Genomic DNA, 19,694 nt, shown 5'->3' on the forward strand with positions numbered 1-19,694 from the left:
CCAATATAACTGTAATTTGGTGAATATACCCAATATAACTGTAATTTGGTGAATATATCCAATATAACTGTAATGTGGTGAATATATCCAATATAACTGTAATTTGGTGAATATACCCAATATAACTGTAATTTGGTGAATATACCCAATATAACTGTAATTTGGTGAATATATCCAATATAATTGTAATGTGGTGAATATATCCAATATAACTGTAATTTGGTGAATATACCCAATATAACTGTAATGTGGTGAATATATCCAATATAACTGTAATTTGGTGAATATACCCAATATAACTGTAATTTGGTGAATATACCCAATATAACTGTAATTTGGTGAATATATCCAATATAACTGTAATGTGGTGAATATATCCAATATAACTGTAATTTGGTGAATATACCCAATATAACTGTAATTTGGTGAATATACCCAATATAACTGTAATTTGGTGACTATATCCAATATAACTGTAATGTGGTGACTATATCCAATATAACTGTAATGTGGTGAATATATCCAATATAACTGTAATTTGGTGAATATACCCAATATAACTGTAATTTGGTGAATATACCCAATATAACTGTAATTTGGTGAATATACCCAATATAACTGTAATGTGGTGAATATACCCAATATAACTGTAATGTGGTGAATATACCCAATATAACTGTAATTTGGTGAATATACCCAATATAACTGTAATGTGGTGAATATACCCAATATAACTGTAATTTGGTGAATATACCCAATATAACTGTAATTTGGTGAATACACCCAATATAACTGTAATTTGGTGAATACACCCAATATAACTGTAATTTGGTGAATATACCCAATATAACTGTAATTTGGTGAATACACCCAATATAACTGTAATTTGGTGAATATACCCAATATAACTGTAATTTGGTGAATATACCCAATATAACTGTAATTTGGGGAATATACCCAATATAACTGTAATTTGGTGAATATACCCAATATAACTGTAATTTGGTGAATATACCCAATATAACTGTAATTTGGTGAATATATCCAATATAACTGTAATTTGGTGAATATACCCAATATAACTGTAATTTGGTGAATATACCCAATATAACTGTAATGTGGTGAATATACCCAATATAACTGTAATTTGGTGAATATACCCAATATAACTGTAATTTCGTGAATATACCCAATATAACTGTAATTTGGTGAATATATCCAATATAACTGTAATTTGGTGAATATACCCAATATAACTGTAATTTGGTGAATATACCCAATATAACTGTAATGTGGTGAATATACCCAATATAACTGTAATTTGGTGAATATACCCAATATAACTGTAATTTGGTGAATACACCCAATATAACTGTAATTTGGTGAATACACCCAATATAACTGTAATTTGGTGAATATACCCAATATAACTGTAATTTGGTGAATACACCCAATATAACTGTAATTTGGTGAATACACCCAATATAACTGTAATTTGGTGAATATACCCAATATAACTGTAATTTGGTGAATATACCCAATATAACTGTAATTTGGGGAATATACCCAATATAACTGTAATTTGGTGAATATACCCAATATAACTGTAATTTGGTGAATATACCCAATATAACTGTAATTTGGTGAATATATCCAATATAACTGTAATTTGGTGAATATACCCAATATAACTGTAATTTGGTGAATATACCCAATATAACTGTAATTTGGTGAATATACCCAATATAACTGTAATTTGGTGACTATATCCAATATAAGTTATATATAACTGTAACTAACAAGGAAACAGTAGTAACTGATACAGACATGTGTTACGTATTGCTATCAACCATTTAATACTATCATTTGACTAATGCTTTATTTTGTTTACTTTACCAACTTATTGTAAATGTAATACAAATTGTGTAAGAAGAGCCTATGGCTCAACAATTTATGGAGATTAAATCAAGTCAAGAAGAAGAAGAAGAAGAAGAAGAAGAAGAAGAAGAAGAAGAAGAAGAAGAAGAAGAAGAAGAAGAAGAAGAAGAAGAAGAAGAAGAAGAAGAAGAAGAAGAAGAAGAAGAAGAAGAAGAAGAAGAAGAAGAAGAAGAAGAAGAAGAAGAAGAAGAAGAAGAAGAAGAAGAAGAAGAAGAAGAAGAAGAAGAAGAAGAAGAAGAAGAAGAAGAAGAAGAAGAAGAAGAAGAAGAAGAAGAAGAAGAAGAAGAAGAAGAAGAAGAAGAAGAAGAAGAAGAAGAAGAAGAAGAAGAAGAAGAAGAAGAAGAAGAAGAAGAAGAAGAAGAAGAAGAAGAAGAAGAAGAAGAAGAAGAAGAAGAAGAAGAAGAAGAAGAAGAAGAAGAAGAAGAAGAAGAAGAAGAAGAAGAAGAAGAAGAAGAACAACAACAACAACAACAACAACAACAACAACAACAACAACAACAACAACATAGTATATAAAACTTCAATTAAATAGTAAATATATATATATATTCAACTTACCATAGGTTTAAAAGTGACCATCATTTCACAGGTCAGACCAGCTGACATTTGACCTGGTGGGTCAAAACTAGGTGAAAGGAAAACAAACAAATGATTACACTTTATATCTGTGCAGATTAATTAAAACTTTGTACTGCATTAAAATACTTAGGATAAATCTGAGCTGGGTATTAGACTGTGTTGTCCTGTTTGTCATATTATGTGTAAGGGTTTCAATACTATGACCTATCACTGTGTATAGATGATCTACATTGGTCAAATGGAAAGAACATTGAAATACAGATATCAGGAACACTGACACCCTATTTGTACATCAAAAGTTTCCAAACACATTGGATTCCAGAATGGCTGTCCTGGAAATAGCTTGACATGGAAAATGTTTCTATCTTGGATAGAGAACCAGACTAGTTTGTTAGGGGAATCAAAGAAGCCATCATAACATTAGAACCCTCACTTTACAGATACACAGGCCAATACACTCTACCACCTGTATAGGTCAATATTTTGAACTAATACATGCGTAAACAACACATGACTTCACATCTCTCAAGACATGAGGACTCAGCTTGTGAAAGCTAGGATTTCTCAAGTATTTTAGTGAAATACAAGATTTAATATGTGATTACACTTTAATTCATTTATTACTGAAAGGACTAAAACACACACACACACACACACACACACACACACACACACACACACACACACACACACACACACACACACACACACACACGCACACACACACACACACACACACACACACACACACACACACACACACACACGTATCATATGCAAAACCCAAATTTCATAGATAAAGAAAGAAATTACCAGTTACATGGGACAACTGGTATTGGTGGATATGAAGTTATTTGCATATATAATATACATGTTATTAATCTATTTGAATGTAATACTATATTAATAACATCACTTTTTAAAACTTAACAGCAAATTTGATATATAGCTATAAAGGATGACATGTAAAATAACTTACTGAATATGAATAAAGTCTTTTAAATGCTCTGAGATACCAATCAATTTGAGGAAGTTTACACTGTAAGATACATTGGTAAGTATCACTTTCTTCTTGTATGTTTTACCAACGTCAAAATCCTACAGGAATAAATTTTTTTGTAGCATTACTAATTAGAAATATTGAACGACTTCTCCTAACAAATTGATGTGTTTTTCAACAGACAGAAATTAATGAAAAACAGCAAAAAGTTAGCAATGTTTTTTAAAATCACATATAATTTCTAGTTGAGACAGAATTATAAATGTATGACCGACAATGTACATGTACAAGAAAAAAGATGCTATCGCCAAACTTAGATTGACACAAACTAAAACTATTGTTGTTGTATGTGGTGGGTGATAGCAGTGCTTTGGTTTATGTAGATATAATCAACAGGTAATCAAGATAGTGTAAACACTGAAGTGAGGTTAATTGTGTCCACTTGAGGAAAACTTGCAGTCAGAGACACTGCCATATTGTGAGTGTAATTACATCAAAGTTCATTTACAACTTATCTCAACATGTTGCAATATCATCTTTAGATTATCTCTGTATTACTTAGCTAACAGTTAATAATACTACCATGGAAAGCAAGCTATCAGCAATCTTAAGATTGACACAGACTAAAACTATTGATGTTGTATGTGATACTGTAGTAAATTAAAAAGTGGGTGAATAGCAGTGCCTTGGGTATGTCAAAACAATCACCCTGTAATTAAGATAGTGTAAACACTGAATGAGGTTGAATGTGATGCTACCTGCTATCAGAGACACCACCCTACTGTCAGTGTAATGTCCTTTTATGGCTTATATCAACATGTTGTAATTATAGTTTTAGTTTCTGTCAATTGTTATATTTACCTTAAAATGAATGACATCAGGTTTACTGTAAAATGGACAACCTTTGAACTCTTTGCCAGCTGCTATCTGCTTCTTAACAGCACCAGATCGATGTTTTTCTAATGCTTCTGTCATCATTTCTCTCTCCATCTTACTTTGGTAATGAGACAGTGTAAACTTTTGGTCGTCATCTTTAGGAACCTGAAATAATGATACACATTTCAAGTATAGTCAACTTGTTGTAAACTTTTTGTGTAAATGTTTTCATTCATTTCAGTCTTTCTTCTGACAGCGTTTTTTTTTTTGGTCATTGGGTGACAACCTTGGTTCCAAAATAAGAGTGTGTAAAAATGTCATGACATGAAATTCTGGTTTTAATATTTGTTTTCTTTCTTAATAATACTGTGATAATATTGGTACACATCTATAAGGTCTTTTTAACGATGGGGGACACAATCTTGCCCTTCAGAAACAAACTGCAGCACAGAGGCTCAAAACTGTAACCCATAGATTGTAAGCTGGGCACTCAAACCATCATGACACCACAACCTGCAACCCATAGATTCTAAGCTGGTCACTCTAACCATTCCACCATCATGACACCACCACAACCTGCAACCCATAGATTCTAAGCTGGTCACTCTAACCATTCCACCATCATGACACCACAACCTGCAACACATAGATTCTAAGCTGGCCACTCTAACCATTCCACCATCATGACACCACCACAACCTGCAACCCATAGATTCTATGCTGGCCATTCAACTCTCATGACTTCTTACCTTGTATGCTTTGTGGCGTTTATCCCAAAGTCCCTGGAACTCAGGTTTAGCTAGAGTTTCATCTCTGTCTTCACTATCACTTTCTCCTTTCTCATCACGACTTGTAACACCATATGGACTAAAATCATCATCATCATCAGATGATACTGTAGTTAGCTTACTACTTGGTTTCTATTCAATATAAAACAGATATTTCAACTACTATTACATGTATTAATGAACCCATGATTACTAACACCAGACAGTATACGATCTACTAGTATTTACAATGCAGAAAGTATTACGGTATGTATACTGTATACAAATGAGTGTGTGATCATTCCATGTCGTATTACATGAAATCAAATGAATACACACTGTAACACAGTTTTGTATTTTTCACAAAATGTACTATTTCAGATTAACATCTGTGATAATAAGAGAACCCATGCCTCATGAGTACCAGTGTTGGTATTCAAGGAGTTAGCAGTTGTGTTTGCATTGTTATTTGTGGTGTGCTTTCACACACGTTGCTCATGAAAGTAGGGCTGCAGAGAAGAAAACTGTCATGGGATTCTGTCACACTAGAACTTGTACAAAACTGTCATGGGATTCTGTCACACTAGAACTTGTACAAAACTGTCATGGGATTCTGTCACACTAGAACTTGTACAAAACTGTCATGGGATTCTGTCATACTAGAACTTGTACAAAACTGTCATGGGATTCTGTCATACTAGAACTTGTACAAAACTGTCATGGGATTCTGTCACACTAGAACTTGTACAAAACTGTCATGGGATTCTGTCATACTAGAACTTGTATAAAACTGTCATGGGATTCTGTCACACTAGAACTTGTACAAAACTGTCATGGGATTCTGTCACACTAGAACTTGTATAAAACTGCCATGGGATTCTGTCACACTAGAACTTGTACAAAACTGTCATGGGATTCTGTCACACTAGAACTTGTACAAAACTGTCATGGGATTCTGTCACACTAGAACTTGTATAAAACTGTCATGGGATTCTGTCACACTAGAACTTGTACAAAACTGTCATGGGATTCTGTCACACTAGAACTTGTATAAAACTGTCATGGGATTCTGTCACACTAGAACTTGTACAAAACTGTCATGGGATTCTGTCACACTAGAACTTGTATAAAACTGCCATGGGATTCTGTCACACTAGAACTTGTACAAAACTGTCATGGGATTCTGTCAAAATAGAACTTGTATAAAACTGCCATGGGATTCTGTCATACTAGTGTATAGGATATACCTTCCTATCTGTAAAACAACTTGCCAAAACTTTTCACTTAAAACGCCAATCTATAATCTTTATTCTAAATTGGCATTAATCACATCACTTGTCATATACGTAATGAAACATGTCTCCATAATGTGGTTCATACACTGTAAGTCACTTAAACTTACACATGTTTTCAGTTTCTAAATCATTTTGATACCTGGATATGTGAATGCCAAAATAATGATTACACAAGAAAGACTTATTCCAATATATATCAACGTATGTTCATAGTTACAATTGAAAATTGCCACTCACAGATTCAAAACACTTTTTGGAAGCAATTCCAATTTTCACTGGTGTTGCCATTGTCAAGGGGTGTAATACAATGTACTGTCATCACAGAGTGCAGGCACTGAGATCTGAACTGTGTCTGTCATCACAGAGTGCAGGCACTGAGATCTGAGCTGTGTCTGTCATCACAGAGTGCAGGCACTGAGATATCAGCTGTGTCTGTCATCACAGAGTGCAGGCACTGAGATCTGAGCTGTGTCTGTCATCACAGAGTGCAGGCACTGAGATATCAGCTGTGTCTGTCATCACAGAGTGCAGGCACTGAGATATCAGCTGTGTCTGTCATCACAGAGTGCAGGCACTGAGATATCAGCTGTGTCTGTCATCACAGAGTGCAGGCACTGAGATCTGAGCTGTGTCTGTCATCACAGAGTGCAGGCACTGAGATATCAGCTGTGTCTGTCATCACAGAGTGCAGGCACTGAGATCTGAACTATGTCTCTCAAGCTTGTTTCATGACTTGACTTACGTTTTCTCTTCAACGATGACAACCTATTGTATAATCAGCACCAGGCCAAGCATTGACAAACGTAACTTGTTACAGACAGGGAAAGTGAACAACTGAATTGGATTAACACAGCATGTTAGAAGTATAGAGACAAGTAATACATATCCCATAATTTGATAGGAACTGTTGTATGCCCTCTTTACATTAATAGTTCATGTTCACAAACAAATTAGAAGGTCCCCTGGTATTTCATGTGCACATAGAGAGGCCGTGAAACTGTTCTTAGCAAATCATGGTGTGTAATACAAGTCTCTCAGTTCCAACACACTGTGCCAAGTGTTATTAATCTAATTCATTTGTTTACTTTCCCTGTTAATAACAGGTTGTATTCATCAATGCTTTGATGTCAGCAATAGTAATACATTCCTTGTGATGCTCATGAGGTGGTACAATGTATCAACAACTTGAGATTATCTCATAAATAAAGTTTTATTCTGTGAGCAGAAATTTTCATCTACCACTATTTGTATATACTTACAAATGCAGCCATACTTGAGGGGTCACGTACTGGAGCTGCTTCTTCCACATCTGCACTATACTCCATAGAAGAAGACCCACTAGTTTCATGAATAATACCAATTCTAGCCTTACGTTTAGGGCGTCCAAGTCTCTTGGCTCTCTCTCTATCTCGTTTGGATTCTGGCCATAATTGGGGATACTGCTGCATACGTTTCTTCATCTGTTTCTCTTCTTTTAAGATTCTGGAAACTATTTCAACCTGTTTATCTCTTTGATCAGCATCAAACTCTCTGCAATGAATAACAGCTATTATACCTCATGCAAGCCAAGTTGAATATGTTCAAACAAAAATATGGGTTTGATGCCCTGGTTTCTCCCCATCATGACAATATACTGCTACATTATCTGTTCTGTGGTGCTAAAAATATAAGTAAAAAATGTTAAATTTTTTCCCAATTTTTCATAATTATGCGTGTGAAGGTATATTTACACATATATCATCCTCACTATTTTTCAATCATTTAACAGGAAAATACTTGTGACCTAAAGGTTTTTTCATTACTATACTTGTCAAGGTGCAAGTCAGTGTCGAGGTCCCTTACATATCCATGCAATTCACTCATACTTCCCTAGGCTACAGGTAGAATATTATGTTTGACATGACATGACTCAGAAATTTGAACAATACTATGGCTAAAGACATGGCTAGTGAACTTTTGTAAACTTTGTGACATCTGTGTCAATTGATTCGTCATCAAGGTCAAAGGTCAAGCACTTGTAAGGCCCCATTACATATACATGCAGCTGTACCTGCTGAGCATTTTTCATAATTTTTGTTCTTGTATTTTACAGAAAGGTTATCTCATACTGACTTATCTTATAAGAATGTTTTACAATATTAGGTAAATCTAGAATGTGGGTAAAATGTGGCTATCAGTTATTCTTGTTGACATCTAAAGTTTGGTATGTTCTTCGGGATGATTGCACAATGTTATACAAGCTCAATAAATGAACTTTGTTTATTTAGGGGAGAGGGGGTCTGGTGATTGCTGAACTTCATTTTTGCACTTCTAACCAAATTTTGAAAATTTTCACACCTTCAATGATAACAGGTTCTGTATTTACTGACAAGTTGATAAGATGATTTAAATTTAATTCTAATGTGATATATAGTACTTCGTTTCTAGTAGTATTTCAATGTGTTTAATATCATGTTTTTACATTGCATCAATCGTAGTGGTGTGACCGCTACAGTTTTCATTATGTTTACATTATATATAAAGTTGTCGATGTCGCACTACTTGTGCATGTTTGTTTATGGGGGGGGTGGGGGTGAGGTGGGGTGGGGTGGGGGGGTTGTCCTAAATGAACAAAGTTCCTTTATTTTGCTTGTGCAACATTGTATGAACATCCCTTACTGAGGTCATGTTCATGTTATTATACTAAGCCTAACAAATGCAAAAGAGGATTAAAATAACATAAATCTACAAATATATTGAACACATTCAAACAAAGAATATAAGACCCTGGTTATTCAACGTCATGACAAAATGCATCTACATCATTGCATTCTGCAATAGTCAATTTCAAAATCACCGTTGCCCCCCCCCCCCCCCCCCGACTTTTTATAATGCTTGCTAAATTAAATTAATTATATCATGCACCTATTTGTCTACATTCAGCCAGTACATACTAGCTAGGGGACCTTGTCATTACTTGCCTAGTGACTCGTAGTGACATGGCTCCTTAGGTCCCTCATATTTCCTTGGCTGAATCATAAAAACCATTGGGAAATAAAATCTAAATACCCGGGAATAAGATATAAATATCCAGATGACTTACTCTTTTTCTGCTTCAAAGTTTTTATATCTTTTCTTTCTCAGCATAATTTCATCAGGATTTTTACCACTTTCCAATAACTCTAGTCTTTCGGCATCTTCAGAATCTAAGGCCTGTCTTGCTAGGTACCGATCTCTGGCCTGAATGGCTCGCAGATTTTCCTGTAGATAAAACACACATATCAAGATATAATATTCCTTGTCATTATTTTAAGTCTTCAACTATCTACACCGTCCACTATAATTGTGTATTTTCAAACAAAGGAAATGTTTGAATTGTTTTTCATTTCTCTCCATTTTTCTAGACACTCCTCTAACCCCCCTCACCCACCCATTCAACCATCCATCCATCCATCCACCCACCCATTCACCCTCCCATCCATCCATCCATCCATCCACCCACCCATTCACCCTCCCATCCATCCATCCATCCATCCATCCATCCATGCACCCATGCATCCACCCATCCATCCATCCATCCATCCATCCATCCATCCATGCATCCACCCATCCATCCACCCATCCATCCATCCATCCATCCACCCATCCATCCATCCATCCATTGCTACCATTATTGTGTTATATATTTTGTATTACTCAGACTTTCTGGTACAAATATTTTCACCTCCACTTGTAATGTTTCCACCTTTTCAACAATTTCAATAACATTTCTGACAATTTAAATCATGGTTAATCTGTGTATCAATACCAGTCACTGACTCTGACATTTACAACTGTATATGAATTTATTTTTTACTTACTTGATTTGAGATAATTTTGTTTACTTACATGGTTAACACCTGTCAATATTTTTGTTTACTTACTTGGTTAACACCTGTCAATATTTTTGTTTACTTACATGGTTAACACCTGTCAATATTTTGTTTACTTACTTGGTTAACACCTGTCAATATTTTGTTTACTTACATGGTTAACACCTGTCAATATTTTGTTTACTTACTTGGTTAACACCTGTCAATATTTTGTTTACTTACTTGGTTAACACCTGTCAATATTTTGTTTACTTACTTGGTTAACACCTGTCAATATTTTGTTTACTTACTTGGTTAACACCTGTCAATATTTTGTTTACTTACTTGGTTAACACCTGTCAATATTTTGTTTACTTACTTGGTTAACACCTGTCAATATTTTGTTTACTTACTTGGTTAGAGCCATTATTTTTTACTTACTCGGTTAGAGCCAATATTTTGTTTTAATGACAGTATGGTTTCCATTCTTTGTTCCATCTCAGTTCTATTCCTTTCTTCTTCATCAGCTTCCTGTTGTCGAACTCTGTAATACAAATATAACGTAATGTCATTATTTTCAATCCTAAATCTTCAACTCAAAGTACTACAATATACATGGGCCTCAAGCTTGACTGTATTAAATTAAACAGGATTGAGAACATCAACTTCATTGTTAAGAAAGTTAACACTCGTCTGTACTGTCTTAGGAAACTGGCATCATGTTGGTGGTGGTCCTTTTAGGAACATTTCTTAATGCAGTTGGTTGTAGTGCTCTCATTTTTGATATTGTTTGCTGGGGAGGTAATTTATGCAGACATGAATGGGGAAGACTATTAATAAGGTCATCAGGAAAGGTGGCCAGTATACAAAGCAAAAGTGTAGATTCTCTCTGTGAGAAATTCTTTAACTTAGACAAAGGCTAATAGCGTTATTAAAGACCCTTCCCATCCCTCTATGCAGAATTCAACAACTGACATATTTCTAGGACAAAGTATACTACATTAGCTAAAACCAACCATTTTAAATCATCCTTTGTCCTATCTGCTATCTCTGTTCTTAACAGCAACCACCACAACAGTTCTTTGTAATATCTTGTTGTGGATTTATTTTAACAATATTGTACTACGTGGTTTTATTTTTGTTTTATGTTTTGTGTTTTTATCAGTGTGAATGGTCATTTTAATTATCTCCCTTTATGGGGTGAATAAAGTTATTCTAATTCTGAGTATACATGTATTATATGAAATATGTATACGTTACACTTCTAAAAGCATACAACTTACATATCTTTGACTGGTACAAACAACTATACAACAGTAGAATTTCAAATTGTTGTTTTAAATATGACTAATGGGGTTAAGCTACTATTTAAAGTCCTATTGTTATGTTAGGGGTTTTAATAAAATGATGCATGATACTTTCTATATATTATCAATGGCCAAATGGTGTACTGGTTTGTCGTTTACCACTACATTATGGATTTGAACCTAGCCAATACTGGCTGGGTTGAATTAAGTAGGCCTGTGTAGAAGGTGATGGCAAAGTAAACAACACAGGTTTTCCCTGGTACATTGGTTTCCTCCTGCCTTCACTACTAGTACACTAAGTCACTACTCAGCGGCAACCATATTGGATTAACAAAGTATTAGCCTTTGGATTAACAAAGTATTACTTTAAACCATAATTCTGTTATAGTAGTCCTGCTATCGAGTTGTTACATGTCTGTGAATGACTATCTAACTACATATAGACTATGAGATTTGACATGGATGATCTCACCACCACAAACAACAACAATAACAACAACAACAGCAAGATGTCTTTAAGGTTGTCATTTACCTTGCAAGGGTTTCTTTGAGATATTTATTGGCAGCTTCTCTACTTCTCCTAGCAGCCACAATGGCTTGACGATGCTTCCTGTCTCTCTCACGTAATGCTGCAATGTGATCTCTACAAACACAGACAGAAATAATCGTTAGTTGGCTGCAGTTTCAGATTAAAATGAGATCTCTACAAACACAAACACACACACACACAAACAAACACACACACACACACACAAACACACACATACATACATACACATACAGAAATAACCGTATAGTTGGCTGCAATGATGGTTAAGTCAATGTCAGATTAAAATTAACATTCTGGTGTGAGTTATAGGAAAAGTTGGTCCAAAATATAAGAATGACCACCCTATTCAATCTCTGTCTCTATGATGCTACTGATAAAACCATACCATGGGATATAAACATTGGAGTTTAGCCATAATTCAAGACCATGGGATATAAACATTGGAGTTTAGCCATAATTCAAGACCACGGGATATAAACATTAGAGTTTAGCCATAATTCAAGACCGTGGGATATAAACATTGGAGTTTAGCCATAATTCAAGACCACGGGATATAAACATTAGAGTTTAGCCATAATTCAAGACTATGGGATATAAACATTGGAGTTTAGCCGTAATTCAAGACCATGGGATATAAACATTGGAGTTTAGCCATAATTCAAGACTATGGGATATAAACATTGGAGTTTAGCCATAATTCAAGACCACGGGATATAAACATTAGAGTTTAGCCATAATTCAAGACCATGGGATATAAACATTAGAGTTTAGCCATAATTCAAGACCATGGGATATAAACATTGGAGTTTAGCCATAATTCAAGACCACGGGATATAAACATTAGAGTTTAGCCATAATTCAAGACCATGGGATATAAACATTGGAGTTTAGCCATAATTCAAGACCACGGGATATAAACATTAGAGTTTAGCCATAATTCAAGACCATGGGATATAAACATTAGAGTTTAGCCATAATTCAAGACCGTGGGATATAAACATTGGAGTTTAGCCATAATTCAAGACCACGGGATATAAACATTAGAGTTTAGCCATAATTCAAGACCATGGGATATAAACATTAGAGTTTAGCCATAATTCAAGACCATGGGATATAAACATTGGAGTTTAGCCATAATTCAAGACCATGGGATATAAACATTGGAGTTTAGCCATAACTCAAGACTATGGGATATACACATTGGAGTTTAGCCATAACTCAAGACTATGGGATATACACATTGGAGTTTAGCCATAATTCAGTTCAATTTCATTGCATTTCAATTGAACACACCATGGACTGCACAATATGAATAGTTCAATTAAGTATACACAGAGATTAGTGGTGGCTCAGTTGTGATAGCTTATTAAATGTTGAAGACTCAATGGAAAAGAGACCGTAGTGAAAATTTTACAAAGTCTTACTGTCTGATTGACCTTACCTATCTCTGTTCTTCTTTCGTCTCTCAGCCTGTAATACTTTCAACGTTTCTTTCTTGGCCCTCTGAGCTGCCACATCAGTACGTTCTCTCTGCCATTTCTCTTCATCTTTCTGAAGGTCTTCTTCTACCAATATAAACTTGCCCTGTTCAACCTGCACTTTGGCAAGTTGAAATCTAAACATGGTTAAGAAAAGAGGGGAAAACAGAAAATAGTTATCACAATCATACCAATATTTACATTGTATATTATTTCACAAAAACTGATATTTTTGATGAAATTATTTTTCTTTTAAAACTGTGTGTGCTGGGAATTGCTCCAACCCATTTTCTTTTTATGCCAACATGATATATAATATACATGGAAACACAATCACACAGTTCTGAGAAATTCATTCATCTTTTGGGACTACATGACAGGGTTATGTTAAACACATATCAAGTTACTGTGTAACTATCAAGGCTTTCCTAGTCAGTCCACAGTCTATCATATAGGTCTGTACATACTGTTTAAGTCATTTCAATTATATAGATCTATACATACTTAGACTGTCTAAGTCATTTCAATTATAGTGATCTATACATACTCAGACTGTTCAAGTCATTTCAATTATATTAGTCTATACATACTCAGACTGTCTAAGTCATTTCAATTATATAGATCTATACATACTCAGACTAAGTCATTTCAATTATATAGATCTATACTTACTCAGACTGTCTAAGTCATTTCAATTATATAGATCTATACATACTCAGACTGTCTAAGTCATTTCAATTATATAGGTCTATACATACTCAGACGGTCTAAGTCATTTCAATTATATAGATCTATACATACTCAGACTGTTCAAGTCATTTCAATTATATTAGTCTATACATACTCAGACTGTCTAAGTCATTTCAATTATATAGGTCTATACATACTCAGACTGTCTCAGTCATTTCAATTATATTAGTCTATACATACTCAGACTGTCTAAGTCATTTCAATTATATAGATCTATACATACTCAGACTGTCTAAGTCATTTCAATTATATAGATCTATACATACTCAGACTGTCTAAGTCATTTCAATTATATAGATCTATACATACTCAGACTGTCTAAGTCATTTCAATTATATAGATCTATACATACTCAGACTGTCTAAGTCATTTCAATTATATAGATCTATACATACTCAGACTGTCTAAGTCATTTCAATTATATAGATATATACATACTCAGACTGTCTAAGTCATTTCAATTATATAGATCTATACATACTCACACTGTCTAAGTCATTTCAATTATATAGGTCTATACATACTCAGACTGTCTAAGTCATTTCAATTATATAGATCTATACATACTCAGACTGTCTAAGTCATTTCAATTATATAGATCTATACATACTCAGACGGTCTAAGTCATTTCAATTATATAGGTCTATACATACTCAGACTGTCTAAGTCATTTCAATTATATAGATCTATACATACTCAGACTGTCTAAGTCATTTCAATTATATTAGTCTATACATACTCAGACTGTCTAAGTCATTTCAATTATAGTGATCTATACATACTCAGACTGTCTAAGTCATTTCAATTATATAGGTCTATACATACTCAGACGGTCTAAGTCATTTCAATTATAGTGGTCTATACATACTCACACTGTCTAAGTCATTTCAATTATATTAGTCTATACATACTCACACTGTCTAAGTCATTTCAATTATATTAGTCTATACATACTCACACTGTCTAAGTCATTTCAATTATATTGGTCTATACTTACTCAGACTGTCTAAGTCATTTCAATTATATAGGTCTATACATACTCACACTGTCTAAGTCATTTCAATTATATTAGTCTATACATACTCAACCTGTCTAAGTCATTTCAATTATAGTGGTCTATACATACACTGTCTAAGTCATTTCAATTATATAGGTCTATACATACTCAGACTGTCTAAGTCATTTCAATTATATAGGTATATACATACTCAGACTGTCTAAGTCATTTCAATTATATAGATCTATACATACACTGTCTAAGTCATTTCAATTATATTAGTCTATACATACTCACACTGTCTAAGTCATTTCAATTATATTAGTCTATACATACTCACACTGTCTAAGTCATTTCAATTATATTGGTCTATACTTACTCAGACTGTCTAAGTCATTTCAATTATATAGGTCTATACATACTCAGACTGTCTAAGTCATTTCAATTATATTAGTCTATACATACTCAACCTGTCTAAGTCATTTCAATTATAGTGGTCTATACATACACTGTCTAAGTCATTTCAATTATATAGGTCTATACATACTCAGACGGTCTAAGTCATTTCAATTATATTAGTCTATACATACTCAGACTGTCTAAGTCATTTCAATTATATAGGTCTATACATACTCAGACTGTTCAAGTCATTTCAATTATATAGATCTATACATACTCAGACGGTCTAAGTCATTTCAATTATATAGATCTATACATACTCAGACTGTCTAAGTCATTTCAATTATATAGGTCTATACATACTCAGACTGTCTAAGTCATTTTAATTATATAGATCTATACATACTCAGACGGTCTAAGTCATTTCAATTATATAGGTCTATACATACTCAGACGGTCTAAGTCATTTCAATTATATAGATCTATACATACTCAGACGGTCTAAGTCATTTCAATTATATAGGTCTATACATACTCAGACGGTCTAAGTCATTTCAATTATATAGATCTATACATACTCAGACTGTCTAAGTCATTTCAATTATATAGGTCTATACATACTCAGACGGTCTAAGTCATTTCAATTATATAGGTCTATACATACTCAGACGGTCTAAGTCATTTCAATTATATAGATCTATACATACTCAGACTGTCTAAGTCATTTCAATTATATAGGTCTATACATACTCAGACTGTCTAAGTCATTTTAATTATATAGATCTATACATACTCAGACTGTCTAAGTCATTTCAATTATATAGGTCTATACATACTCAGACTGTCTAAGTCATTTTAATTATATAGATCTATACATACTCAGACTGTCTAAGTCATTTCAATTCTATAGGTCTATACATACTCAGACTGTCTAAGTCATTTCAATTATATAGATATATACATACTCAGACTGTCTAAGTCATTTTAATTATATAGGTCTATACATACTCAGACTGTCTAAGTCATTTCAATTATATAGGTCTATACATACTCAGACTGTCTAAGTCATTTCAATTATATAGGTCTTTACATACTCAGACGGTCTAAGTCATTTCAATTATATAGATCTATACATACTCAGACGGTCTAAGTCATTTCAATTATATAGGTCTATACATACTCAGACGGTCTAAGTCTTTTCAATTATATAGATCTATACATACTCAGACTGTCTAAGTCATTTCAATTATATAGATCTATACATACTCAGACTGTCTAAGTCATTTCAATTATATAGGTCTATACATACTCAGACTGTCTAAGTCATTTTAATTATATAGATCTATACATACTCAGACTGTCTAAGTCATTTCAATTCTATAGATCTATACATACTCAGACTGTCTAAGTCATTTCAATTATATAGGTCTATACATACTCAGACTGTCTCAGTCATTTCAATTATATTAGTCTATACATACACTGTCTAAGTCATTTCAATTATATTAGTCTATACATACTCAGACTGTCTAAGTCATTTCAATTATATAGGTCTATACATACTCAGACTGTCTAAGTCATTTTAATTCTATAGATCTATACATACTCAGACTGTCTAAGTCATTTCAATTATATAGATCTATACATACTCAGACTGTCTAAGTCATTTCAATTATAGTGGTCTATACATACTCAGACGGTCTAAGTCATTTCAATTATATAGATCTATACATACTCAGACTGTCTAAGTCATTTCAATTATAGTGGTCTATACATACTCAGACTGTCTAAGTCATTTCAATTATAGTGGTCTATACATACTCAGACTGTCTAAGTCATTTCAATTATATAGATCTATACATACTCAGACTGTCTAAGTCATTTCAATTATAGTGGTCTATACATACTCAGACTGTCTAAGTCATTTCAATTATATAGATCTATACATACTCAGACTGTCTAAGTCATTTCAATTATAGTGGTCTATACATACTCAGACTGTCTAAGTCATTTCAATTATATAGATCTATACATACTCAGACTGTCTAAGTCATTTCAATTATAGTGGTCTATACATACTCAGACTGTCTAAGTCATTTCAATTATATAGATCTATACATACTCAGACTGTCTAAGTCATTTCAATTATAGTGGTCTATACATACTCAGACGGTCTAAGTCATTTCAATTATATAGATCTATACATACTCAGACTGTCTAAGTCATTTCAATTATAGTGGTCTATACATACTCAGACTGTCTAAGTCATTTCAATTATATAGATCTATACATACTCACACTGTCTAAGTCATTTCAATTATATTGGTCTATACTTACTCACACTGTCTAAGTCATTTCAATTATATAGGTCTATACATACTCAGACTGTCTCAGTCATTTCAATTATATTAGTCTATACATACTCACACTGTCTAAGTCATTTCAATTATATAGGTCTATACATACTCAGACTGTCTAAGTCATTTCAATTATATTAGTCTATACATACTCACACTGTCTCAGTCATTTCAATTATATTAGTCTATACATACTCAGACTGTTCAAGTCTCTGTGAGATTTCTTGCTCAAGGGCCTCCTCTGCTTCAAGTTCAACACACAACTTCTCATGTTTTGATCTAAGTCTATATACTGCTGCCATGTTATTAGCTTCCTCTTCTTGCTGAATATTTTCATAGACTTCATCTCGTTCAATCTCTAGATTCTCCACTTTCTCTCGACATGTTTTCAGTTCTTCCCTGATAAATAAACAAAACAAATTGTTTTACCCTGAACACAGACATATATATAGATTAAACAAATTGTTTTACCCTGAACACAGACAGATATATAGATTCAACAAATTGTTTTACCCTGAACACAGACAGATATATAGACTAAACAAATTGTTTTACCCTGAACACAGACAGATATATAGATTCAACAAATTGTTTTACCCTGAACACAGACAGATATATAGACTAAACAAATTGTTTTACCCTGAACACAGACAGATATATAGACTAAACAAATTGTTTTACCCTGAACACCAACAGATATATAGACTAAACAAATTGTTTTACCCTGAACACAGACAGATATATAGATTCAACAAATTGCTTTACCCTGAACACAGACAGATATATAGACTAAACAAATTGTTTTACCCTGAACACAGACAGATATATAGATTCAACAAATTGTTTTACCCTGAACACAGACAGATATATAGACTAAACAAATTGTTTTACCCTGAACACAGACAGATATATAGACTAAACAAATTGTTTTACCCTGAACACAGACAGATATATAGATTCAACAAATTGTTTTACCCTGAACACAGACAGATATATAGACTAAACAAATTGTTTTACCCTGAACACAGACAGATATATAGACTAAACAAATTGTTTTACCCTGAACACCAACAGATATATAGACTAAACAAATTGTTTTACCCTGAACACAGACAGATATATAGATTCAACAAATTGTTTTACCCTGAACACAGACAGATATATAGACTAAACAAATTGTTTTACCCTGAACACAGACAGATATATAGATTCAACAAATTGTTTTACCCTGAACACAGACAGATATATAGATTCAACAAGTTTGAGTAAGCTGTGATTCTTCACCTCAAACAAAATACAACTCAGCAGTATTTACTGATTTAGCCATTGTTCCTTTAAGTTTAACAAACCAATTTTATTTCAACACGTACCTTGTTTTGGTGACTAGATATTCCGTATCTAGTACTTTCTCACTCAGTTCATCCAAGTGTCTTCGTAATGCAATCATTCTCAGTTTTTCTTGTCTTGTTATCTTCTCTGATGTGGTCAGAGGGTAGTCATTCTCATCAGGTCTACATAAGGCCAACACAAAAAAACACAACAACAACTTTAGTCACAGAGAGAATATACAG

The 19,694-nt window shown here is 33.4% G+C and overlaps 1 protein-coding gene across 4 annotated transcripts in view; it reads right to left on the reverse strand.

Moving 5' to 3' along the window:
• LOC144436090 (cilia- and flagella-associated protein 74-like) overlaps positions 1-19,694 on the reverse strand; it is a 60,956-nt gene that overhangs the window by 38,257 nt on the left and 3,005 nt on the right. For 3 of the 4 annotated variants that reach the window (XM_078124773.1, XM_078124771.1, XM_078124772.1), the window contains exons 3-13: positions 19,494-19,634; positions 18,319-18,522; positions 13,584-13,757; positions 12,125-12,235; positions 10,727-10,829; positions 9,538-9,695; positions 7,715-7,985; positions 5,143-5,313; positions 4,379-4,558; positions 3,497-3,615; positions 2,497-2,563 (exon numbers count right to left, since the gene is read on the reverse strand). In XM_078124773.1, the coding sequence (XP_077980899.1) occupies positions 2,497-2,563; positions 3,497-3,615; positions 4,379-4,558; positions 5,143-5,313; positions 7,715-7,985; positions 9,538-9,695; positions 10,727-10,829; positions 12,125-12,235; positions 13,584-13,757; positions 18,319-18,522; positions 19,494-19,634 (1,699 nt within the window). The remainder of the gene's footprint in view (positions 1-2,496; positions 2,564-3,496; positions 3,616-4,378; positions 4,559-5,142; positions 5,314-7,714; positions 7,986-9,537; positions 9,696-10,726; positions 10,830-12,124; positions 12,236-13,583; positions 13,758-18,318; positions 18,523-19,493; positions 19,635-19,694) is intronic. The other variant, XM_078124774.1, reaches the window with a different exon arrangement.

This window comes from Glandiceps talaboti, chromosome 6 (genome assembly GCF_964340395.1).
Source record: "Glandiceps talaboti chromosome 6, keGlaTala1.1, whole genome shotgun sequence".
Taxonomy (NCBI): domain Eukaryota; kingdom Metazoa; phylum Hemichordata; class Enteropneusta; family Spengelidae; genus Glandiceps; species Glandiceps talaboti.